The sequence below is a fragment of the Chaetodon auriga genome, chromosome 13 (genome assembly GCF_051107435.1).
Source record: "Chaetodon auriga isolate fChaAug3 chromosome 13, fChaAug3.hap1, whole genome shotgun sequence".
In the NCBI taxonomy this organism is placed as follows: domain Eukaryota; kingdom Metazoa; phylum Chordata; class Actinopteri; order Chaetodontiformes; family Chaetodontidae; genus Chaetodon; species Chaetodon auriga.
This window is the reverse complement of record NC_135086.1, coordinates 24,509,746-24,536,387: the sequence shown is the minus strand read 5'-3', so window position 1 is coordinate 24,536,387 and position 26,642 is coordinate 24,509,746. Positions and strand designations below refer to the sequence as shown.

At 41.6% G+C, this 26,642-nt stretch overlaps 1 protein-coding gene across 3 annotated transcripts; it reads right to left on the bottom strand.

The window, feature by feature from the left end:
* Nucleotides 1-434: 434 nt before the first annotated feature.
* On the bottom strand, nt 435-25,001 carry rif1 (replication timing regulatory factor 1). Of its 3 annotated transcripts, none has more exons than XM_076746848.1 (35): nt 24,917-25,001; nt 23,122-23,258; nt 22,932-23,010; nt 22,712-22,808; nt 22,465-22,595; nt 22,277-22,371; nt 21,156-21,345; nt 20,819-20,911; nt 20,184-20,322; nt 19,925-20,076; nt 18,926-18,992; nt 18,578-18,754; nt 18,089-18,199; nt 16,791-16,853; nt 15,921-16,024; nt 13,592-13,678; nt 13,428-13,501; nt 12,010-12,190; nt 11,370-11,477; nt 11,063-11,212; nt 10,508-10,607; nt 10,133-10,422; nt 9,829-10,031; nt 9,426-9,519; nt 9,202-9,333; nt 8,699-8,841; nt 8,519-8,608; nt 8,370-8,424; nt 4,174-7,344; nt 3,912-4,040; nt 3,708-3,794; nt 2,999-3,114; nt 2,719-2,869; nt 2,496-2,622; nt 435-1,469 (listed from the first exon to the last, which is right to left on the bottom strand). In XM_076746848.1, exons 2-35 carry the CDS (start codon nt 23,235-23,237, stop codon nt 1,180-1,182), a joined length of 7,392 nt encoding a protein of 2,463 aa, XP_076602963.1. In that variant the 5' UTR covers nt 23,238-23,258; nt 24,917-25,001; the 3' UTR covers nt 435-1,179. The 3 variants fall into 3 exon arrangements, with proteins under 3 accessions (XP_076602963.1, XP_076602965.1, XP_076602964.1); XM_076746850.1 differs by having other exon boundaries at nt 15,921-16,021; XM_076746849.1 differs by lacking the exon at nt 24,917-25,001 and adding an exon at nt 24,770-24,814.
* Nucleotides 25,002-26,642: the final 1,641 nt, after the last annotated feature.

Here is a 26,642-nt window from a genome sequence, read left to right as displayed (position 1 = left end):
TTCTCAAGGGGGGGGGGGGATCAGCTTTCTATAATATCCTACCCAGATTTCTTGTGCTAGGCAAATCAAGTGGATATTCTCCAAAATCAGACTTTCATGGTGTGAATTTTCCTTATTTTGTTACCATCATTCCAGTGCAGATCAACATGGAAACAATTTCCATAAAACCAGAGGGAATTTTAGACTTATGAGACTCTAACTTTGGAAGACAACCACTTGATCTGATGACAAAGCATCATTTATTTAGAAATCAGGTTAAAACACGCAATTTGTTGAGCTCCTTGCCTGATTCTGTACCATACAAAAAGAAAATGGACTGTTCTCTTTACAAATACAAAATTCATATATTATACTGTATATCAGTATATTATTGCATGTTAAAATGCAAATATCTTCGGCATACTTAGGAGCAGGCAAAAAGCTAGAAAATGTCATTGCACGTGGTCAATTCCGTCTTTTATTGAAATATTTAAAACCACAAATAAAGACTGAAGTTCAGACTATCATCTAGAATATGCTTCATGACTTGACTTGAAATCTGATAAGATTTTAAAATGAAAGAACAAAAAGTTTACAAACCAGGGAATCTGACAAAATATACAAAAGGACTGATGAGCTCATTGTAAACAGTCTAAAAACAGACACATGTAGGAAAGAAGTGATGTGAAAGAAAGCATATGTACAAAAATGAAAGGCGTCAACAGCATGTTGAGAAAAATGTCATTTTTCTTCCACATACATTTGTGGTCTTTTATCAGTCCTTTATTAAAAAGCCTACAGAGGATGGAGGAAACCATCCATGTCAACACTACAACTATTAAAAATTGTTCCATACCACAGTTTAATGTGACTGTGTTTCCCTTTGAGTGTTTCTTAAAACTGTATAAACTAAGCAACAGCTCAAGCTAGAAATGGAAAAAAGTGCTGCTAGCAATCATGAAAAAAAAAACAAAACAAAACAAAAAAAAAAACTTTTTGCAAAGACAAATCAATTGTGAGTCAAGGCCAAGGCATTACAACCATAAAATCCTCCTGGTAAAATCTGTTCATTTAATACTTCTATCTATACAAAGCCTGGGTGGGTAAAAGAAAACTGAAGTATTCTTTCTCTCAAATGGATCTGTCTTTTTATGTGCCTCCTAACACCTCTGCGTTGATCCAGGACAGGCAGAAGTCTCCTCAGGGTTTGCCATCTGTCTGGCAGAGGCGTGTCTGCAGCTCTACTACCACACATCTCATCATGCCTCCTAACTGATCGTGCATCTGAATGAGCTGCTGTGGTGAGGAGTAACTGAGTTCTAATGGCGTCATCCTGCAGGTCAGGGCCTCCACCTGTGACAGCAGCCTTCCAGGCTGCAGCTGTCCTTCAGGTTTCTGCTCTACAGCCAGCGTATCAGCAGGCTGACTCCCAGAGTCGTTTTGCTCCAGCTTCCCATCTGCAGGAACAGACTCGTCCACCAGCTCTGTTGCTGCAGACAGAAAGATGACATTGTTTACATATTTAAAGGGAAAAGTTTGAAAAGTTATTTTGAGAAACACATTTATTCATGGAGTTGGATAACAGCATCAATACCACTTTTGTATCTACGCAGAAAATACAGAGCAAGGAGACAGTGACTGGAAACCAAGTTGCCAACTGCTTCCTCATGGGGAAATTGTTGGATCTCCGTAGATTAAGAGTCTGGTTCTGACCTGCTCTATATGGAAAAGTCCTGAGACTACTTCTGTTGTGAGTTGGCACTATATAAATAAAACTGAAACGAGGGCAAACAGCTCACTTGTTTCTGTTCAAAGATGACAAAATCTACCTACAAGCACCTCAAACTCACTAATCAGCACATTATAATTTGTTTGGTGTTTCCAGAAATGCAAGTGGAAAAAGCAACCAGCTAAGATTCCAGGAAGTTACTGGTGGAAGATACAGTGATACCCTTATGCTGTACAGTTGGACAGGTGTTCTTCTCATAGAATTCTGCACTCTCTTTTTCTCCAAACGTATCTTTGTCCATTCTGGCCAAAAAAGTTCTACTTTAACTTCTTCAATCCACAGCACTTTTTAAAATGCAGCAGGCATCTTTGGAGGTTCCTTTGCAAATGCCTGAAGCTGAATGTTGCGGTGAGGACACAGGAAACATTTTCTCCTGACAACTCTTCCATGAAGGTCATATTTGTGCAGACATCACTGCACAGTACAACAGTGCATTACTCCTCCAGAGTCTGTGTAATCTTCATAAAGGTCTTTTGCATTCAAACTGAATCTGATTAGCCTTTCTAGCAATTCAACAGGCACTTCTCTCTTAGAGTTTCATATTTGTTGCACAGATATTTGCATGGTATGGTACTTCTCATATAACTTTATATTGATTTCCAATTTGAGTCACAGAATGTAAACCCAGCTCACTGAATATGGTGGAATTTATCACTTTTGCAAGCAAAGCAGAGAAAAAAAAAACAACAAAAAAAACCTGGCTTAATTACGCTGAGATTTTACACACCGAGTGTCTCGCCTGAGGTTTTATCCTCCTCATCCTGGTTTTGAGGAGCACTGGTCTCCTCCAGTTCAGAGGTCATCATCTCCGTTTCATCAAAACTCTTCAACTCATCGCCACCTCGTCCTTTACGCTGGAAGAGAATTGTTCAGATGTCACATGAAGACATTCGTCTTCTATATTTTTGTGAAACTGATGTTATTTATTCCATGCTCTTTGTCTTGCATACCTGTTGTTCATAGATTTTAAGTGCCTTTTTGACATTGGAGATTTTTGGGGAGCGAATTGGCAGAGTCTTGATTTCACTGGGAGTAAGAGCACTGAGGTCACCGACTGTTTTGATGTTTCTTGCTCGAACAAGCTGCCCGAAACCACGAGACCTATGAGGAGAATTAGCAGCAGTAAAAACTAGAAGCAGCTGGTTAGACAATCCAAAATGTTTTCATTTACAGACTAAAATGACCAAATACATGACATTTGTTTTTTCATGAACACTGCGCTGTACTCACCACATGTTGGATGATATCTGAGGCAGCACAGCTTCTACAGGTGTGGAGCAGCCAACCAGGGCAGGGTAGATACAGTCTCTGGAGACAGGCCGCGGCTCCTGGTTCATTTCAGAAATCTAGGGAAAAAAAAGTGTTGCCTCTACAATTAGGTCTAATAGCCTTTAGTGCAGCTTTTAATGATTTTAGTTTGGCTACAATTAATCAACATGTTTACATTAAAATGGAATCAAATGACAACGTGTATAGTGAACAGTGTTTCTAACAATGATGTACCTACAGAAAACTAGCATCCAACTCTGTAGCTCTGAAGGATTTTAGACACCCACTTACAATTATGAGTTTACAGCACATTCAACAGGGAAGTGCTGCAATTTTACGCATCAAAGTCAGTCTTGGGGGGTTCTTGTATAAATGTGCAAGGCTGTGGAAGCCTTTCATGGGTCCAGAGTCTAAGCAATAGGGAGTCTGGTTGTGCTGAATTTGATTATGATTTTTTTTAACTTTACATTGTGAGTCTGACAATGTTATAGGAGTGAAATGCTGATTCAGTTACTCTTCGAGTAACTGTAACCATTTCGGTCCATCATTCTTTGTGTGTTCCTTGCTAACATGTTAGCCAGGACTGTGCCTGTCAGCTTGTTTGATTCTTCTTGCACCATGCCAAAGAAAACAGTGATAATGAATGCCCACTTCTCATTTGTGTGCATACCAGGCATTTCTTGGAGCTCTTGTAACCTGGACTGTGCAGATTTCTGGGACTCAGGATCAGCAAGCCCTTTGTAGGAGTGGTGACGTACTAGAATAAATGGCAGAAGGGTGCCATGTTAGATCAAAGGAGACCACTTGAATAAGTACTTTGGTTTATGCTGATCAGAAATATGGCAATTAGGAACAATGCTGGCCTCACTGATACCTTTGGCTGTGAGATGCTGCTAATTTTGGATCTTCTGGGGGAGCTGGTTCTGATAGCAGGGCTGCGACGATCGATGTCGTCTGCTGTTTCCTGCTGCTGGATTGGATCAGCAAAAGATACACGCCTGGACTGCAAAGTTAAAGGAGAAAATTAAGTTACTTTCACCTGCATTACAAATAAATATAAGTTCCAGTTTTTAGAGTGGACCCTGTTTGTTTGTGCATTTTGGCCAAGTACATCTTACAAGTGCTTGGTCACTTACTTTGACAAGAGGTGATGGAGTGTCATCCTCTGGTGGCCTCTTCTGGCCCTTCTTAAGAATACTGGTTGATGGGGAGGCTGAAGGAGACCAGTTTCCTCTGGTCCTGCCACTGCTGGGGCTTTGGCCAACATCTGGCCCCATTACAGGCTCCAGGTCCTTCTGCTTTGCTGGAGAACCTTGGAACACAACATCTTTGCTTGTCGATTCTGATAACACTGAAGCATGGCCAGCATCAGGCAGAGCAGCTTCGAAATTTTTCTCAGAATTGGTGGTCTGAGTTTCCTTTTCATCCTGGCACTCCATGATCTGGGTTTTGTCTTCTTTATTGTTCTCTTGTAGAGGTGTGATGTCATCTCCGGCGCTGGTCTCTGTGTGCTGGTTTGGTGATGTGTCTTCTTCAATGGAGGCAGAGTTTTCCTCCTCCTTTGAAAAATCATTTATGACATTTGGACACTCCATCTGGTTTTGTTCAAAAGAGATACTGTGACTGTGTTCAGCCAGGTCCTCCACTGGAATAACTGGATGCTCTTCGTGGTTTGAATCTGAATCACTGCTTTGTTTTTCCATAACAGTTTCACCAGGCTCAGACACTTCTTCAGCCTTCTCCTCTGAAGACTCTGAGACCTGCAGTTTCTCCGTTGTCTCATCAGGAGATGCAGGCGCGTCCACAGCAGGTAACACAGACGAGTCATGAGGCAACTTCTCCTGAGTCTGTTCAGTACTGATCTCCACGGTTTCAAGCATTTCAGCAGATTCCAACTCCCCAGTGTCACTTCTATGTAAAGATGTATTACCAGCATTTGTTTTAGAGTCCTCTTGTGTTGGCTCCTCCTTGCAGGGTGACATCCTGAGCAGTTCACCCTTCTTTGTGTTCTCTGTGTCAGTTTTCTCTACAACAACATCAGCCTCTACTTCCATTGGTGATTCTTTGTTACTTTGCTCCTCAATGTTAGGCGTCACCTGGAGTGATTCAGAACCCTGCAAATCTTGGGTTTTCTGAGAGTCCTCTAAATCTGTTGCATTTTCATCTTCTATGCTTTGTGTGTGTACCTTTTGAGAAGAATCACAATCACTCTTCACCACATCATTAGTCATTTTGTTTTCTTTAGATTCGAGGGTGAGAGGACTTTGAAGAGATGCCCGAGGTTTCCTCCCTCTCTTTTTGGGCATTGGAGAAATTTCTTTGACCTCCGAGGATTCAGACTCTGAAGACTCTATATTGGCTACTAATGCTTGAGAAGCTCTTCGTCTTGAGTACCTGCCCCTGCCTTGGGAGGACTCTGTTGATCCTGCAATATTTAGTGACTGAGAACTCTCTGGGGTTGAGCAAGGACTTGACTTCAACTGCTCCTCTTGCACCTTGCTCCTCCTTTTCCTACCTCCAATTGTAGCCTCTCCATGACTGACAGCTGCCTGGGCATTGGACCTACTCTGCCTTTGTAATGAACCCTTATTTTCACCTTTATTTTCAGACTCTGCTGCCTCAGAAGATGCCTTGCTTCTTCTGGATCTACGAAGAGACTGACTATCAGAAGACGAGGGTGTAATAAATTGAGAGTCCTCTTGCATAAGGTTGTCATCTGTACTTTCTCCTGTCTTGTGTTTATCTTTGACCTCTGAGTCATTCACCAACTTGTTTCTCATGGTTGTTCTATCTTGGGACTCTTCATTAGTTAAAGAAGCAACAATCAGAGAATCTTTTTCTTTTTTGGTATTTTCTATATGCTCAAACTCTTGGGACTGTCCACCAGTTTGAGGGGAACAAGTGACCATTTGAGAATCGTTCTTTGGCTCATCATTATTCTTTTCAATATGTTCTGCAAGCTCAAACTCTTGGGATGTGCCATCAATTTGAGAGGAAGGAGTGATCATTTGAGAACCGTTCTCTGGCTTATCATCAGCCTTTTCTGCCTGTTCTACAAGCTTAAGCTCATGTTTGGGAGTTTGGCTGGACTCTTCTTTGTCAAGCAAAACCCTTTTCTTCATTCTACTTTCCTCCTTGGTCTCCAGTGAAGATCTGCTCCGTCGACTGTGCCTTCCCAGTGGCTGGCTTTCAGAATCAGATTGTGTGTCTGACAGCAGGTCAGTTTGGCTGGACTCAAGCTCTCTGGTGCTTCTCCTTCTGTGTTCAGGTTTATCAAGGGACTCCTCTGAAATGCTGCCTGTTTGTCTGATCTTCTTGTGAGGTCTACCCTTAGTGTTGGTTTGGCTTGACTCACTCTTGTCCCTCTGAGCCCTCGTTCGCAATCTGTCGCTACCACTGTCCTCCTCAGCAGCCAGCTTACTTCTCCTAGTAGGTCTGCTTTGCATTGAGTCTGATTTCGGAGAATCTCTTTTAGGTTCCTCTTGAGAACGTCTCCTTTTGTGCATCATGTATTTTTCTTCCCGTGGCTCAGGGTCTTCTCCAGGACGCAGAGGTCTGACTCTGCTGCGTCCAGAACGCCTGGGTTCACCTGGAGAGGTCTGAGAGGACTGAGAATCATCCAGACTCTGTTCAGATTCACCTTCTTGGTATGATGGTTTCAGTTCCTCTAATGTGGAAGCCATTTGTTTACTCTGCTTTTCCTCCACTTCAGACTGGGAGTCAGGGATAACATCTTCATCCTCTGTTGTGTCACTTGGCATTCTTTTAGTCAGCCTTACTGGCCTGCATTTTGTCCCTGAGTCTTTTGGTCTCAAAGGGGACTCAGGGGCACTGTTCAGAGGACACTGCAAGTTAAGTTTTCCTGCCTGAGAGGACTGGGAATCCTGATAGTTTGGACAAATGGATGCCTGGGAAGGTGTGATAGACTGGTCTTGGCTGTTGGAGGTCTTTATGAGGGGACCTGTGAATGTAGACACACTGCTGGGGCTGGCAGGCTTTCCCTCACCATACTTCTCCAGAGTGATAAAGGACTGACGCCGACTGTTAGGTTTCTGGGGAGTCCCTGAGACCAAATCTGAAGTGCAAGATGTGTTAGGACTTGTGCCTTTAGACTGCATGTCCAAGTCTTCTGCCCCATCATCACTCTTGGCATCATCCTCCATAGAAACATCTGCTGATTCAGGGATCATCTCTTCCTCCTTGTGGTTTCCTGTCATGTTCTCTAGTGCTTGTGGGCTGGCATAGTCTTGAGTCTCTTTTGTTAGAACTTCAGTCTCTTCCTCTTTTTCCACAACTTCCTCAGGAACCTGGAGGAAACCAAATGCAAGTAACTAATCTGTCTGCAAAGATAAATAGAAAGACGTTCGATCAAGGCAAACAAAAGATGCTGTCCAAGGGTGAATATCTAGAAAAAGCAAGTTCAGTGCCCTGTCAAATTACACTCTACAAGTAAATGGAGAAATCTCATTGCAAAGCATTTGTGAATGCTTCTCTATACATTTTCAGTTATAGTGACAAAGAGATGATTTCTATTTTCGTTTTAAAACAAGAACTAGTCTCAAATGACTTACATTTTTTCAAATCCACACAGGCATGCATGGATGAAAATGTTTCAGTGCTTCCAAAATCATTGGAAATATAGAGAATATTCATGAGAATATTCTCATGAATGGAAACTGGTATGAAAGAATGAAGCCTTATAGGGTGAGAAATAATAAGGCAATATACTATGATATGGTCTTATGAGACATAAATACACTAGTGCCACTACTGCAGTCTGTTGTCTTCTTATAATGAAGCAGATGTGTTTTCTTCTTTTACTTTAACCACCTGCAGTCTGGTTTCACTTCGTGGCAGTTTAGAGTCACAGCAGTAGCTCACATTTAAGTCCCAAAGGTCAAGACTCTGTCAGCTCCTAAACAAGTGAAGTATTTCGCCACTTCATGGGTAACTTTTCTGGATGTTGACACTAATTTTCTCACCATGTCCTGAAAAAGTCTGTCCGTCTGAGTGTACAGACCTCTGCTAAGGTCTAAAAACGTCTGATTCTGAAGAGACAGCACAATCCTGCCTCTGCTTGAATTAGTGCTCCTAATTATTTCTGTAGTAAAACTTTTTGACTCGGAAATCTTACTGTTAATTTAGCACTGAAACTCTTTTTGCAGTGGCTATATAGTGTTGCTAGTAACAACACACAAGGAGTTTTTCTTTTATTCATGCTCACTTTGGCAGAATGAAAACAGGACAAAACAAGCTCCCAGCAGAGTCTTTTTGGGCAAGATTAATTATTCCCTACTTTTTATGCCCGTGATGGAGATGTGCATTTCATTACCTTGTCAGAAGCCTCTTTGATATCATGGTCAGCTCGTTCGGTTGTCAGTTTGTCCCTGTAGAAAAAAAAAGAGATTTATTATATGAATGCCGTTTTTTGTTTTTTTGAGAGAGAAAGACAGATTCTGGTAGCAGACAATCAGAACTTACAAAGAATCTTCTTGGCTCTGTGTGTACTGGGAGAAAATCGTTGTATCAAGAGAAGCGTCGAGATTGTTGTACATAGCAGGGATGTCAACCCTGTGCCAAAGAAAACAATAGCTTTACATAAGACTGACAACATGGATGTATACATAATGCATTCTGCAAACGGACAAGGAGAAATCTGACCTTTTAGTCCTTTTCACCTCCTTCTGGTGCTCTGTCAGAACTCGCTCCTTCGTCTCAGGAGGAATGAAGACAAAGCCGATGGAGGCCTCTTCCTCCAAAACTCCTCTCTGAGGAGGCTTTGGAGAGCCAAAGTCCAGTTTTGTCTGATGAAGGGACAACAATGGAAACCAGATGTGCCATGGTGGGATGGTGAGCAATAAAAAACAAAGGAAAACCCAACCAAGTCTGAGGAGAAATATATAATATAGTAGCTGTCCTGGAATGGTCGAAAATGCTTTCTCTTATTACACAATGTGAGATTTGCCATTCTACTTAGAAAACATTTATATCTCTCTCTATATATATATCTATAGATATATCTATATATCGAGAGAGAGAGAGAGAGGGAGAGAAAGAGAGAGAGAGAGAGGGAGAGAGAGAGTCGTTATCAATCAGACAGAGAGACATGAGGTACGGGTGGCACGTCGCTCGTGAAACAGGCTCTGGTAGCATCCTAAGCTTACAGAAACTGGCTTAGAGGTCTTTGTGGAGCTCTTGTCCTTCAGCTCAGCAGTCTTTCCCAGCAGTGAGTCTCTCTTCCCCACAGATGAAACCGGCATCCCACTGAGCTTGGTCTCCAACTGGGAACTTTCACTCTGAACACACAAACAAGATCAGCCACTAATAACATCAATGACAGAGAGAACGGTGAATATAGCTGAACACTGGAGTGTTTAATACAACTCACTGAATACTGCCCACTAAGCTCATCAGGAACACTGACAGCCTCAAAACCAGGAAGAATGACTGGGGTCTTCTGCTTCACTTGGCTCAGAATTGGTCTGCGCAAAGAAAATGGCAAGATTGATAAAATCATTTTAAGGCCACCTAAACGGATCTAATTCCCTGTATTGTTTGGTCTGTCATAAAACAAAAACTTTTATAGTGTTGTATTCCCATTGTAGTGGTATGTTATAATTATGAATTTATAGATAGCCATAAAGCCCTACACGCAGACAACATGACATCTGACTGAAATTCTTTGATTCCATGTACCATGTGCATCATCTCATCAAAATGAATACACATTTGGCCTTTTCCTCTGGCCCAAAATGTGAACATAGCATTAAATATGACCTGAAGATTCTCACCTGATCTCATCAGGGTAAGTGAGGCTGACTGAGTTGGCAAAGGTGGAGTTCCAGAACTGGGTGACTGACATACGGAGCTGCTTGTTCTTGTGAGGAAACAACACACAAAGCAGAGGACAAAGCAGAGCCAGGAGTTCTGCATTGTAAGCCAAAGCCGAGCGGGTCTGCAGGCAGCTGAGAATGTCACTGAGAAGCTTCTCCAACTACAGGCGGCAGAAGGCGGGAAAAAAAAGCAGACAGTTATTGCTTTAAAATGCTACAAAAAATGTAAAATACTTCAAAACCATTTACACATTTGACCCACCTTCCCCAGAAGCTGCGAGGTGAATTTGGGAGGCTCACTGGCTGCTTGTTTGTAGAAGAGGGTGAGAGGTTGAATCAGAGAAGTCAAGGATTCCTTGACAGTGTCAGCGAGAGCAAGGTTGCTGAAGAGAGCAGACAGGATGGAGATCAGGGCCAATCCTGTGGCTTCAGCGGAAGCCTCAGGGCCCTCAAGATAGATCTCTAGACATTGTACCAGCAGGGATTGGAAGGTGGATAGATTCCCCAGCACCTTATTTCTCTTTCTCATCCAGTTTACTGGAGTGTGAGGAGCTGGAAGAAATGAGAGCAGAAAAAATGAATTCTCCATTTAATCTTAGTATGAAGACTGAAATAAGGTGAAATGAAGATCTCTTACACTTCAGCTTTTGCTGAAACTGAGGAGTGTAAGGCGAGAAGTCCACACACTCCACCATGACTTGGAGGATACTGGCAAAGGCATTCAATGTTGACGGAACCTGGAAGTTCAGAAGGCAGTGACATGTCAAGCCAGGGTTGTTTTGAAAACAAGGTTTTTTCATTTGTTTTTTTGTGCATGTTAAACACTTAAGGGCCCGAAAATGTAGATTTAATCGTTGGAACATTTTTTCTAATGATGGCACAGTAGCAACCATCATAATTTTCAAACATTATCATTTCGAAAACTCCTCAATGAGGATAAATTTCTTCAACTTAAAAAGCAAGTTCTGATAAAATACAAAAAAAATTACAAACCACAGAATAAAAAATAATTCTATTTCCTTCAATATCTTTTCCAAACAACTGCTGACTTGAATACTTTATATTTTACCAGTACAGGAAAATAAATCTTTGTTTGTATTATTATTAGTATTATTATTATTATGATCAGATGTTTAAATATCATTGTGGTTACTGCTTCACTTTGAAGGCAGTTTTGTTCTACTCAACTCACCATTAGGGCATCTTTGTCTATTGTAGCTGTCATCTTGGCACAGAGCTCCTCGCAGCAGACGTTCTCCTCGGCTGTGACCACCAGCGCAGAGCAGCGGGCAAACACTCTGTACAGCTTGGACCATGTGGACAGCATCGACTTCTGGGCCGCCTGAACAAAATAAAACAAACACAATTAGGCCATTCCCTTTCGTCAAAGGGAAGCCAGGATTTTGGTCCAGTGGGGCTGCTTCATTGTCTTTAAGGGCAAACAGTGATTCAAAACATGATGGTCATAGAGGTAAAATAAAATCTTAAGATAAACAGACCTGCTGTAGTGGTGTGCCATGAAGCAGGTGTGTTATGGGGAACATCAAGGCAGAGTGCATGGCATTAAAGTTGTGCTCCAGAGCGTCGCCTTGGTTGACTTCATTAGACTGTAAAAGGAGTAATAGAAAATGTTACTCATGTGAGATTAGATTTATTTAGTGCTCACTAACAACATTCCTCTAAGGTAAGTACCTGTGATCACTTCTGTGATCACAGCCTCATGCTCTGTGATCAGAATTTTATTCTGAGTGTAATGTTATTTCTCCTTTCCATCATGTCAGTAATATCATCTAGTTACAGATTAATTTATATGTTGAGTAAATGTTTGTGCTGGAAAAATACTTCAGTGACTTAAGAGTATTTCCCTGTATTTCTTCCAAACTGGAATTCCACATTCCTTATGCAAGGCAGCCCTTGTCACCACCAACTTCTCTTCAGAATTCAGTTATCAGTTGTGCTACAGCTACAAAATGACTTAGCCGGGAAACCAAACTTGATGGTCAGCATTTGTAAGCCTAAAATCCAAAATTAACTAAAGATATTCAGCAATTACCCTGACCCCACTGTCCTCCTCTGCTGACAGATTTTTTTTCTCTAAATGACAACAGTGGTGATCACTGTCACTGCCTCTGTGCCTACCTGTATGATGGTGTCAGTGAGTGGGCTGACCATCACACTCCACATCCTCCACAGCTGCTCTTTGCTCTCCAGAGATCCAGCACTGCGTCCGATGGCCCCCAGCACTGCCTCCCCAAATGCCAGAGGGGAAGTGGGGCCCGACAAACCGCACTCCACCAGCGTTTGAAGGCACTGAAAAAACCTGCAGATGAAAGGCAACAAACAACATTGTACATAATAAGTAATACACAAAGTATGAACCACATTCATAAATCCAAATAGCTCCAACGAACAAAAACTATGGGAAATATTTCATATAATTTAAAGGTGTAAGAAGTTTGTTATTTTTGGGATGGGGCAGTATTTAATAAATTAGTCTTAACTGAATAAAATCTTTTTCTTTTAAAATCAGAAAAAAAATACATGTATTGGTGGTTAAATGTTCTAGTACTCCACATTGTAAAAGTGCTTGATCACTTAAGCAATGGAAGCTATGATAACTACACTAGATTAAGAGGCAACCAGGCTTCAGTCTTAGTCATAAGCGAAAAACTGATTACTTAATTAGGAAATTGTAAATATTAAAAAAAAAAAAAAAAAAATTAGCGGCCCTTTCAAAAGGACTTTTCTTGTATCCATGGTAAACTTGAAACTAAGATATTTAAACTTGCATATCTAAAATCAGTTCTGTTATAGGACTCGCTGCCAGTCACTCGACCAAAGTTTGTGCTTTTCTCCTGCAGGTCCATAGCAGTGATCCTGCAGGTCAATCATTAAGCACAACTGCATCATGAACGCTGTCAGTCCATGGGGCTTCATGTTTCCTCCTCTGTGTGTTCACTCATCAGACCTAAACTAAAAGGTAACCATGAATCTTTTTTACTTTGGTAAAGACTAGGATCAAACCAAACTACAGATGTTAGCACAGATTAAACTGACATTTTAAACTATTATCTAAACTATTTTTTAAATTATGTCTGTATGTAGGTTTCCATAGCCACACCTCAGTTTGAGGAGAAAGTGTTGTTACAGAAGTACCAGTTCTCCCATCAAACCACTGTCCCTGAGTGCTCCATAAAGACTTTCTCTATGAAGTTTGAGAAACTGTGTGTCCGCTGTCCCAGACGATTACTGGTACCCATGAATGTGGACTGTGATATGGGGTCATCATATTTCTACAATTGGCTTTATTTTGTCACCATTGAAATGTATTATCATCAACTGGATTTTTAGATGTATGGCATTTATTCAGCCAAGACCAAATGCCCTATCACACAATGTTAATGAAAGGGAAAAATGCTACACCCTTCCTACAAGTTTCATGGAAATCAGGCTGGTAGTTTTTCAATAATCTTGCTGACAGACAAAAAGAAAAAGAAACAAACAAACGTGACAGAAAAGATAAGGTCCTTGGCAGAGGTAACAAACATTAGACCAACCTCTCATCCTCTATGTAGGCTGAGAGCATGCTGCTGTTGTAGAGGAGAAGAATGAGGAACAGAGCCGGTGTTCCCTGAGGAATGAAACACAAAGTTTAACCAACCCTGTTATATGTAATACTGAATGTGAGTATGTGCAAAACAGTGGACCAAGAAGCACTCACATTTAGCACATCCATCTTGCCCACTTGATAGGAGGCAGAGCCAAGAACCCTCTGGGGGAGACCTTTGACTGTGGCCTCAAACAGAATCTGAGGGAAAAGATTTTACAGTCGAATCAAGAAATTTGGATTTTAGCCATTTTACCCCAAACCTCTAAAAACTGAAACAGAACATCAAGATTCAAAGATATTCAAATCACAGTCAATTTAAAGTAGCCAGTGAAGGAGACCAAGAGTCACTGAAACAGGAACATAACATACATTTTGTTCTGGGAATGTTCTGGGGCCTCATTTATAAAACTTGCTTACGCACAAAACGGGGCTTGAAAGTTGCGTACGCAACTTTCTACGCAAAGGTTGTGATTTATAAAAATAAACTTAGCGTGAGAATGTGCGCACCGGTACGCCAACTTTGATGCTTGCGTACGAACATTTTGGAGACGGGGAAACTGGCGGTGCAGATGGTGAGGTGGTGAATTGAAGCCAGATTGATCTCATACATTTAATGTCATCACATATCAGACTTATAGACCAGCGTAATCATAAACACCCAAGTCTGCAGTGTTATAGATGTGTTCCTTTAATGAGCCGTTAGGCCTACTACTGTATGCACAATGTTCATATATCATACTTCCATCTTCAAATGATACAGAGCGGTGGATGGCACTGATGAATTAGTAGTAATTCTGACAAGGTGTGTAACAATCATTCAATTTGCTGAGTAAGCATATAAATAGTGCGGTGACACTCGTGCGTAATGCTGCACAATGGATGCGCTGGCACTGCTGGAAGATCACGCAAATGGTAGGATCAGGATGGAGAGAAGTTTTAGGGACCACGGAGATTTCCTGGCCCATGATGATGACTGGCTAATAAGCCGATTTAGATTCCCTAGAGCGGTGCTCTTGGATCTATGTGCTGAACTGGGCCCAGTGTTAGATAGACCCACCCGCCGGAACCCCGCCATCCCGGTGCATATCCAGGTGCTGACCACTCGGGGGTTTCTGGCGACTGGCTCCTTTCAGTGGGAATTAGCCGACAGGTAAGTGTTTGATATGATTAATATTATATAATGTTACATTGTCTGTCTAAAGCCCCTTTTGGGTATGATATAATTCGGTTAAATTATGTCCTTAGGTCTGGGATATCGCAGCCATCCCTCAGCGCCATAATGCCAGCCGTTTTGGATGGCATTATAAAAATGACCAGTCGATAAATCAGGTTTCCTTACACTGTGGGTGAACAGGCCAACATTAAAAGGCAATTTGCAGCAATGTCCGGTTTCCCAAATATAATCGACGCAATTGACTGCACTCACATTGCTATAAGGGCTCAGAGTGAAAATGAATTTGCTTATATGAATCGAAAAAATGTGCATTCACTCAATGTACAAATTATTTGTACCTCGGACATGATCTTGATGAATGTAGTGGCACGGTGGCCTGGGTCAACACATGACTCATTCATCCTGACGCACAGTAGTGTAGGGATCTGTAATTTCTGCCACAGATCGCTCTGTGGCACTGGAACTATTCACTGCGGTGACGACGTGCCGCCACTCATTATTTTATTTTTTTTATATTTTTTTTTTTATTGTATTCGTGACGCCACTACTGTGACCACCAAACAAAATATCCTTTCTGGCCTCCACCTCACCCACAAGCACCTCGATTTCAGTCTCCGTAAAATTTCTTTTTCTTTTCTCTGCCATGATCGAACGTAAAATGCCATTGATCAGCAGGCATATTTATATGCAAAGCCACTCATGAGGTACTTTGCATTGACCATTCATGGTAAAATGTGGGTGTGTCGGGGGCGGGATGTGAGGTGAATCCACCTGCGCAATCTTCCAGGTGGAGTGTGATTTATAAAGGGAAAATTGCGTGCAGGTGTGAGTACGCACGGTTTTATAAATCCGAATATTTTTTGGCGTACGCCATTTTCAGCTTTTGGGCGTACGCACACTTTTAGTATGGATTCTACGCAATGTTTTATAAATGAGGCCCCTGGTCTTTAGGGGACAAACAAAATAACTTTTGAGATGCAAGTTTTGCAAAAGCTGTAACTTTAATGAAGACAATAAGATATTTGATTTTGTGTTTAAAATGGCTGATATGTTGAGTGTATATGAGTTTTCCTGTTTTTGCTGACTTTTACTTTTTCTACTTCGAGTTTTCCAAAGGCAAAATGAAACACGACAAAATATGAAACTTAAATAAGGTGAGATATAAAAATGAATAAATAGATTTATTCTGTGTGTATCTACAGTGAGTAAAGTACATGAACGATGAGGCAAAGCACACGACACTTGAGGGTTTTTGATGGGTCTTACCAGGACTTTGTCTGCAGGCACAGCCTCTGAGGTGACGATGCTCTGCAGAGCCTGAAGCATCAGTGTCAGAACTTCACAGCCCTGACGATCCTTCTTACTGCCTACTGACAGTCAGGGGCGAGAGTCATCTCAAAAACACAATGCCAACATTGGAAACAAATTCTTAAAGAACAAAAAAAAAGGAACTTTTAAAAAAAAAAATCTTTGTAGGTTTGCTTTAGAGTAGGAAATGTGTCAAACTCAATAGAAGCGTCATCATTGGGGACAGACCCCTCAGTGCTTTTTTTCTCTTCACAGCAGTCCAGACCATGAGGCTCTGAACACTCAGACTTAAACTGATGACAGTGAGAGTGAGTCGGGCGGGAGGCAAGGATGGGGTTTCACAGTCCCTCGCCCAAATGACAGAACCCAGACCCATTCACAGTGCTCTATGTGGAGCTACGAGGTGGGAAGTACAACTTTAAAATCCCACCCTGCTGAGCAGCAGCCACAATGACAGGTGACATGTTATCTATTAAGAAGGTAACATAAAGCAGTGGGAATACCATTCATTAGGACCAGTTTTATTTGTCCCTTCATTTCATAGCTGAAAATTGGTAAATAGGAGCATCTGCTAATGACAAACATTTTCAAAAACGTATTGCAAACTTTAATGAGGAGTCTGACTCTACAACTACCTTCGGAGTTCTAATAAGCCATTTATAAAGATGTAACATAGTATAATTGTGTGTTTAATGACTGGACTGGCAGAATAAATAAGACTGTTTGCATTTGATAAAAGATGGAAGAGCATAATGTTAATGTGCATTTCTTTGGGAGTGCTCAGACTTTTGCCGATTACTAAAGATGACCTAACATCCAAGTACTTACCAGACTCCATAGTTAAGTTGACGAAGCGGACAAGACTCGTCCATATGACAGCCAAAAGAGAATCTGCAGGAGGAGTCGAACAAGTGGAACAGTAACTACATGCACTCAAACCAGCATGTTTTGGGATAAAGCTGTTTAAGGCAGGAAATGAGCGAACGTGCCCTACAGACACACTGCAAAACACTTTTTACATGCAGCTGAGCAGCAATCAGTAATCTCATTTTTTAACCCAGGCATGCATATCATCAGTGACATGAGAAGGTCTTTAATGGAAATTAACACACTTGTACCTAAACATTTCAGCTGCTGTCAGACTTTGAACACAGTTGGTTTGGATGTAAAAACAAGTAGCTATGAGTCATTATCTTTCCTGTCAGCCCTCCGCAGCCTCGTCACAAAGACGCTCTGATGTCTTTGTCGTGTACATATACTCAAGTAAAAACCACTTAGTTTGCCTTAAACCTTTATCCCTAAAATAAAAAAACAAAAGTTCCTCACATACTTTAGGCGTACGGTCCCATTGAGACCAACCTGATCCCAGTGTGAAAAAATGCAAATGAAATAAAAGGGGGAAGAAAACAGTAACCAAAAAAAGCACCCGGCACGGTGCTGCATTGTCCAGTCGACTGCATGCAACATGAACGCTGTGTTTCCACCATAGACCACACCATAATTGTGACAACACATAAAACAATTGCTGCCATGATAACCACATTTGTAAAAGCCTGTATGAGGATTGCAAGCCGCTGTGCAATGTTTTGGCATCTGAGGCTTTGAACGCATTCATGTGTTACTCTAACTGGACTTCCTGGATCTAATTTCACTGTCTCACAGGTATCTTAAAAAACAACATCAACAACAACAAAAACTGTTTAAACGCAGGGATGTTTTAGTTCTGCATGTCTGCTAAATAATAAATAAATAAATAACTCCAGAAAGCCCACAACAAGGTTATTTTAGTGTATGTTAAAAGCAGTTTCGTTCACTTAAAATCAACCCACTTGCTTCCGACACCATTCTGCTTATCAATCACTTTTTTTCCACTACTTCTTTAGTGTTGTGAAGTAACTCGAGGACAATTTTCAGTCAATAAATATACAGTCAAGAAGAGCTCTTGTGAACTCTGAGTAATTCTGCAAGCTTGGCCTCCTACAGTTTATCTGGAGGTCTTATCAATAAAAACGATCTGATTCAACTCTGGTAACAATGACTGACATTATGCCAAAATCTCATGTACACAACAGAGAGGAGTCAGTGGTGAACTTCAATCAATTCAGTTTTATAAAGCTGACATTTACCTGGAGCATCTTTGCCGATGTTGGTGAATCCATCCTTGATGCTGGAGATGAGCACAGCTGCATGTTTAGTGAAAGAGGAAGCACCGGAGAGGAGTGGGTGGTTCAAAGGCTCTGCAAAGAAAAGAGAATTTTGCTCATATGAGAAACACGTTGGAAATAAAGTAAAGTTTTCCTATTCATCTACCCAACATGAACGTTTTGCAAAAACTGAACACCTGACCAATCACAACCATTGCACGGTGGGACAGAATTTCCATTTCTTTTCACTTCATTACTCAGTAGGACATTGCGTTCAGGCTTCAAATTTTGCCCAGTCCATTAAAAGCAACATGTTCCTCCCTCCCACATTCATAGTTTTGATGTCTTCAGTATTGATCTACAATGTTGAAAACAATAAATATAAAGAAGAACCACTGGATGAGAGAGAATGTTTGTCCAAACTTTAGACTTGTGGTGCACAGGTATGTAATGTGTGGCTCTGACTCTCACCAAGACTCAGGATGAGTTTGTTCTTTGTTGCTGTGGCAACAACCTCTGGTCCCATAAAATAGTGAAGCAACATCTCCAGGCCAAGCAGCTGGATGGAGGCAAAGGTGGAGGGGACATGGATGCTGGAGTTCAGGCTCATCCGAGACGTATTAGCTGGGCTGTTGAAGCCTGGAGTGCCTGAAACAGGAAGGGAAGAAAAACTAAACAAAAGAAAAAACTAAGAATTAAAGGCTCCGTAAATGTCTTTGCTCTGTTGCAACTTCAGTCTGTGTGTTAGGTGGTCTAATGCATCATTTATGGTAGGAGACTGACAGCTCTGGGAGGAGGGAGGCGGGTGTACAAACATACCAGTCTTGGATGTGGCTGGTGTAACAGCACCACTTTGACTGGTACACTGGAGCAGAGGAACAGACACCTGGAGAGAAACAAATACTGTTAACTCAGCCCACAATGTTTCATCCTGCAGAACACGTCAGAAAAACTGGCAGTACATCATATCTATCTGTGTATGTGCATGTAATAAAGTCAGTGACACAGGAAGCAAATACTGAAGACAGCAAATGGAAACTATTTATTCAAGATCCTTTCTGTATGAAGAAACTAATCTCTCTCAGTGTTCAGGTGGGATTTAGGCCCATTTGTCCCCACACACAGTCTATCAATCTTGAATCTTGCTCTTGCACTACTCTTCTGACCAACTTCCTCACTGCCTGGTTTGAAATCCTGCGTGGAGTCCCTGTGTGTGTTCACTTGATGATTCAGAGATGTTCCTTTCACTTATAGAAATAGTCCCAATGGTGCTGATAGGAACATTTAGGAGTTAAGTAATTCATCAGTAACTAGTGCCACCGCTATGCTGCACAGCAACGCCATTGCGAAGGTCATGGGAAAGCTCTTTGCATCTATGCATCATGAGATATTTCTTGCGTGACGAGTGGTCATTCCACTTTATTGTACGTAACATGTTTTATGAATTGGAATGTTACAATTTCTTTGTCTTTGTAGCTTTATTGAATTAATACCAATGTCTGGTCAATTTCATGTGAACAGCTGCACTGGAAATCATTTCAATTAAAAATACATCAGCATGTTGAGTACTTATTTGACCCACATGCTAGCATAAACTGGCTATCTGAGGGTTTCATCGAGGTCAAATGTGAGCCCTTTTAAGGCCTTTTGAATTGAGGACCAATTTATCATATATTTATCATATATATATTTATCATATATGTTTAGTCCTAAAGATACTGCACATGATGTGGGACCTGTGTGTTGTTTTGCTGGTGCAGACTGGCTGGGACAGGTGAATGAGACATTAGCAGAGAGAACAAGAGGTGCATGTCTCACCTGATCAAAGTTGGGTGACAGGTTGGGCCCAAGTTGAACCACGAGGTACCACCAGACCTCCACCTTGGTGAGCAGCAGGGCCTCTGTCCTGACATGGATTGATGTGAGGGGCTGCATCAGGAGCTTCATACGTTTGCCACTGCACAGTATGTCTTCAAAAGAGACATAAGAAATTAAAAGGCAGTCACTGTGTGTAGCTAAATCTATGCTGAAAAACAGGATTAGTCTGAGAGAAAAAAAACTGGGAGCAGTGGCTCACCTGGATTGAGGGCAAAGTTATCTATGAGGCTCTTCCAGGCAATGAAAGCAATCTTCTTGATGGTAGGAGAGGAGCTGCGGAAACCAAGTTCCTCCAGATGCAGCAGAGAGTTGATGAAAGGACCTCCTCTGTGCAGCAACTGTGTCGGAAATATGCAAATACAGAATTTTACATCCATCCAAAACGAAGGTCTTGGTTCTCTTAAGCAAACTGCTCATATGAATGTGCTCTCTACTAGCACTGAAACAATTAATCGATTAGTGGATTGACAGAAAATTAATCTCCAAATATTTTGAAGAGCACACTGTAGTCTGGACTGAAGTTCCTCTTTGGGTGCACACTTAGTATTTAGACATACATACACATTTATGTTAGACAGCTACATAGCTCCATCTTAAAAGCTCAGTCTGTCATTCAAATACAGGCAACTAAATATAAGAGAAAATGTTTCCTCTGCATCACTACAAACACAGTGACTTTGTAGTGACGTTAATGTGCCTCACTGCACATTGCAATTCTTTACTGATGTTATTGATTTCTAGAGGAAAAGGCCTGGTTTCTATATGGTACATGTTCAGTCATACATTCATCCACAAATATTTCAAAGACAGAACAAGCGCACACACACACTTTACCTTCCCGAGCAGTTTCACAAATAAGGGCCAAAGCTTCAGAACATTGGTTTCATTCTTGGACATGAAAAGTTTCTGGAGCTCTGGGATCAGTTTCTACGAGGACAAGCAGAGGTATGTCAGTAGAGCTGCTTACATTGCTCAGTTCCTTTTGTCTTGTCTTTTTCTGTATATCATTATCAATACATAATTATGAATATCAATTATTAGAGAATCAAATATGTAATCTTCAAATATGTAACTGTAAGACCTGATCTTGCGTAAATACAAGGGCTGAATGTTTCCATTCCTTTGAGCATTGTAAAGCACCGCATGCGCTTTGACACACAGAGATACTCACTGAGGACATCATGGGTTCGATGATGGCAGCTACCTCCATCTGTTTTTCCAGGAGAAGAGGCATGCCCATCTCCATGGCTGCTGCGGCCCGTAGACGCACCTTGGAGGCAGAGTGCACCACCAGTGGGATGACTAGCTTCGCCCACCGTACCGCTCTATCACCCATCTGGGCTGGCACTTGCTCCAGCAGCCTATGCATACCGGGAAAAAGTACAACTAACTCTTCTAATCACAATCAATATACTTGAAAATTACATCTTTTTTTTCAGCATGGACATCACAATGTACACATATACAGTAGTTATAAAGACACGGACGTACTAAATCAAGTCATAGGGGACAGTGATTTTTAGGTATGATGATACAATGAAGACGGAAGAATGAAGACAACAGAAAGTATCAAAAAGTGAATCTGGCTGAGAGAAAACACTGAGATCTGTGATTTGGGACCATTTGGGTTCCAAAATAAATATCATGGAGAGCAGAAATTGTTCCAACACGGCGTCACCTGCAGCGTTTCAAAGCAGAAGTGGGCCTCTGTGGAAATAACACCACTCAAGTTTATTAAGTATACTTCTATGAAACAGAAAATTATCCAACAGTGCTATCCAACCAGACTATCATGCAGAAACAGACTAAACATTCCAGCTTGTTAAAGACACTACACTGCTTCAGACTTGAGCCTTTAAAAGGAGACATTCAATACCATGACACACCTACGTGACAGGTTGACTAAATATTTCTCAGTCCCACATTAAAACCTCAGGACTGACTCCTGCCATCGCTACCAAACTCAGTGAGAGTAAAAATGCCTTATTTTTTTTTTTAAACAAAACACATATTTTCTACTATTACATCTGACACGTGAACAGTCCAGAAGAGGCAGAATGAGCCTTTAATACCGTCTTATATACTGCAGAAACACAATTCCTGCCAAAAACATATATACCTCAATGGAAAATTGGTGCAGTATGTCGGATGTGTACTATTTTGCATGTTTATTTGTCAACCACAAATAAGAAACTTGACATCATCATCCAAGGATGATCTGATTCATGTCCTGTTTGCAAATCTAAATTCTCCAATCTAATAAAGCATTAACGTGAACTATTGTTGTTTTACCTGATGACAACGTTCAAGGCCTCATGCTCCATGACCACAGACTGGACGTCCTCTCTGCTCCACACACTCTCCAGCGTGCCCAGTATAGACAACACCTGAGGGAGTGAAGCAACAAGGATCAGTGCTCCAGCATCGTGACCCCCATCAACCCGAAAAAAAAACCCCACCACTGCCCCATTTTTGCTCACTTTGTTGGAAACCACATCTGGAGGAAAGCTCTGTTTGGAGATGACCCACAATGCCCTGGTGCATGTGTTCTTATCTGATGACTTCACCACCAGAGAGCAGAGGGCTGAGAGTATTTCCGCAGCAAAGGTTTCTAGATAACAAACAAAACACAATCACCCTCAGCAGCTATTACATTCCCACAGAAATGAATCCCACCAGGTCAAGTGTGAAATGATGGTGATGCATAAAACATGTAAATCAATGTACCAGGCACTCCAGAGACAATGCGAGAATGGTACACACAAAACCCTAAAGCTTGCAAGGCAGCTTGGCTCAGCTCCGCATTTGGACTGTTCATGTGAGCCTGGACACAACATGAGACAAGAACAGAATTAGGCATTATCGATATGAAGAGCTTTCATATAAATATGGGAGATTTAGAGGCTCCTCCAGTCTTATATGCATTAATGATGTGCAGAAGACTCACCAAGGTGGCTTTACCCAAACGAGAAAAGTGCTTTTCAACTACAGGGAGGAACTGCCGGCCTTCCTCTCCACTGAGTCGACTTGAAAGGAAAAAGAAATGATTTTCTTACCCATCTTCTACTTGAGGCAAAACTTTTGTCACATGCTCTGACATATCCAGAGGATGGTCAAAGGCTAGCACTAGTACGTACCTGGCAATGGTGAGGTAGGCATCTATCTGCTCAGACTGTCCAGCAGCGCTGTCCTCCAGTGACTCCAGCAGGGTGAGGAAGCTGGAGCTGCTTGGAGGCCCCGCCGTCGCCATCATTATTACTCACCTCCTCAAGGCCTTCAAAAAAAGAGACAAAGCAGGGGGGAGTTAAGAAAAGGGAGTACAGAGGTCATGATGGAAGAAAGGGGGAAAGAGGAGGAAGAGGCTGAACCAGGTCACTCTGTCCTGCTTCTTGCTGTAGAATCAAGCTAAGGGGAAAGTCGTCACAGCCCGTATAGAGAGGAACAATGCTTATAGAGAGCTATACCTTTTTCAAGATGCAGGGTGAGTGTTACTTTAACAGCAGGCTTATAAAAACTGAAAACAACAATAAACTGGCAGAGAAATGTGCTTTAAAAAGTAGTACATCTATGCAGCTGCTGCAGGTCACAAAGTGTGGAGGACATGTCATGGACAGCTTCATAGTTTAACAGCATGTTAACTAGTCAACTGATCAGGCAGACTGGCCTTATTGCTTGAAACATGACAAATGATTAACTGGTTGCTAAAACAGTTGCAGATTTTTCGGTCAACTGACTAATCAACTAATGGTCTCGGATCGAATCCACCGTATACATGAAAAAAAAGCTTCCTGTGCTGTTCCATATATTTTCAGGAGGTGACCTAACATACAGTATGGTACTGCTGATACTAGTACATAAGTGTTGACAGTGGCATCTGATGTTTGCTAACATTACCAAAGATTCACTCAAGTCTCAGATTCTGAGCTTGTGATCTGCATGGACAGAAAAAGGCACAGACACCTCACATGTTTGACTAAACCTCATAAAAAGGAGAGCGAGGGCTGCATTACATCTACATTTAGCAACTTGCACGAACATAAAAAAAGATGTTGGTGTATGACTGTGTTCACTTACTGTTGAAAAGTCACAGCACCTTACACATATTGAAATAATATCTTATAATGACTCGAAATAAGCAGGTAAACAGATGTATGGAGTAACATGCAAGGCTGCGTTGACCCCCAGCTGTAAACACAGGGTAGCTAAAGATTGTACAAAGGTTGTGGCTGCACAGATGTGTAGAAACATGTAAGATTAGCTGCCGATGTAAACACCATCTCTGAGACTGATATGACGTGATTACTGTGTATGCTGAATGCTAAGAGGCCAGCAGTCCCAGTTAGCAGCTTCGTCTCGGACAACCAAGAGGGACCAAAACAAGTCAATCTTTGTAAATAAGACCAGTGAACTAACAGAAAACACTCGACCCATGATCGTTTCAGAACTGTAACCAGTCCGGGACCAAATCATTGAAAGCATCTTGTTAGACTGCACTGAACCTCGTGCGGAGACACAGCAAGCAGCCTGCTAACGTTACATAGCTTTCACAAGTTAGCAGCGCTAGCAGGACGCATTCAGAGTGAGGAAGGTTTGCTGCCCACAAGGTGGATTCCACGGCTGCTACTACCGCGGTGACACGGCCTCAACCCCCGGCTCACCTGTCCGCGACTAGGTGCTTATTGAGACTCAACAACAAGCAAAGAAACAAAGCTAGCGAACAAATATTTACACTTGCTTGTTTGACCCAACACACAGCATCCGACGCTGGCCACACTAACTGCTCACCTCGGAGTTCAGGACAAAATGCAAGAAGCAGTAATGTCACAGACACACCATCAAAGTCATCAAAGTCAGCAAACACACCATCCGTGCACTTCACCCTGAGATGTCCGTAACTCTGTACCCACTGTTTATGCGCAGTATTTTAGCTACCTTGTCCTGTTGCGCTTTCCCTTGCGTTGTTACCCCGCGAAACTGCTGGCGCCAAACCACCACGCCGACGTACAAAATTACCTTTGACCCTGCTAACGTCACATCGGCTCCGCCCATTTTACCTTATGAGGAAAACGCGGATACCGTGGCTAAAATGTCATATAATACTATCACTGGAAATAATGATGAAAGTAATACCAAGTCAAAGTCAAAGTGTTTTACATAAGACATTAAACTGGGTATACTGAACTGGGTATACATATTGAGGATGATGTTTGGAAGGAGGGCTTCTTTTGTTAATGCCAGGCATCAGTTTATCCATTTCAAGGTGATGCACAGGCTTCTTTATTCAAAAACTAGATTACACAGAATCTTTCCTATCATTTCATCTCCATGTGATTGATTGATGTATGTCTGCAGAACGCACTCTGGTACACCTTTTCTGGACATGGCCAAAACTGGGCAAACATTTGTGATGTGACATATTGAAGTGTTTCTCTGACATGTATGGCTGTGTGTTTGTACTTGATCCAAGAGACTGCACTGTTAGGGTTTTCTCTTTCCCTACTAAACCACAGTATCTCCGTCCAAAGCACTAGTATGTACGGAATGATAATCGCAAAGAGAGTAATTTGACAGCTCTGGAAGTCACATACTGTGCCTCAGTTGAGACCAGTCATTGAGTTCACTGGTGTATTACATGTGGAGAAAGTTCAATATGGCATGATGGGCAATCTTAATACATTTTCAGATATTTGCCAACCATTTAGATCATCAAGTTTTTTTATGAAAACATGACTTCGACAATTAGTTGAATAGCAAAATAGTTGTCAATTAATTTTCTGCCCATTAATCGATTAACCTACAGCCCATAATCAAGAATTTAGTCTTCTAATTAGACTAATTTCATTCTAAACTGTGTTTATTAGTAATCAAAACAAGACCAGCATCTTAATGGTTCTTAATGTGGATGTTGATCTGCAAAGGGCGAATGTCATACACTCATGGATACATTTTAGGTCAGGCCATGTGGATTTAAAGAAAATTTGCATTATCACCTCTTCATCACTACATGACAAAATCCAAATGTGCAAAATATTTCTCTTTCATTCCTCTTTGACCTCTTCAACAACAAAACAAACTCAAATAATTCAACTCATTTTGCTGTTTGCCATACCTCTTTAAAATACTTGCAATCTTACCGGCATCATACATACTGCTTCTAAAATCACCTGCCTTCCCACACCCAGATATGAACTGCTATAGCACTCATTGTAAATGACACCGAATACCTCCTCAATCAACACTTCACATTACTGCCATCTGGTTGGAGATACAGACTTTAAAATGGAGAAAAGCTGGCCTCAGCAGTTCTGTCCCTTCTGCCATGGCAGCCCTGAACAAACTGCCTCACTGACACTGCTCTAAGCTGGCATATTAAGAGTATAAGCATGAAGATTCTGTGTGTTGTCTATATCTGTATATTTCTGTGTGTAGTGTCTGTGAAAACAGATCTCCTTCTGGGACAATATGCCTAAAGACAAAGAAGCAGCAATGTTAACCCAAATACCTGTCCACAAAATATCACAGTAAATACCATTGTAGGCTCTGCGGTGTGAAAGTCTATGAGAATAAAATTGCAATAAGTGGAAACCAGGTTTTCTACAAAGTAATCCTCAGGATGGGTGAATGCTAGAATGAAAGAACAACAGCAGAAACTGCAACA

Coding starts and splice junctions, on each gene's coding strand:
- rif1 (XM_076746848.1), bottom strand. CDS start 23,237: ATGATGGCGACGGCGGGGCCTCCAAGCAGCTCCAGCTTCCTCACCCTG. Junction 16,854..18,088: donor CATCGGCAAAGATGCTCCAG/GTAAATGTCAGC, acceptor CTCCTCCTGCAG/ATTCTCTTTTGGCTGTCATA. Junction 3,115..3,707: donor AGAGCTCCAAGAAATGCCTG/GTATGCACACAA, acceptor TTTTTTCCCTAG/ATTTCTGAAATGAACCAGGA.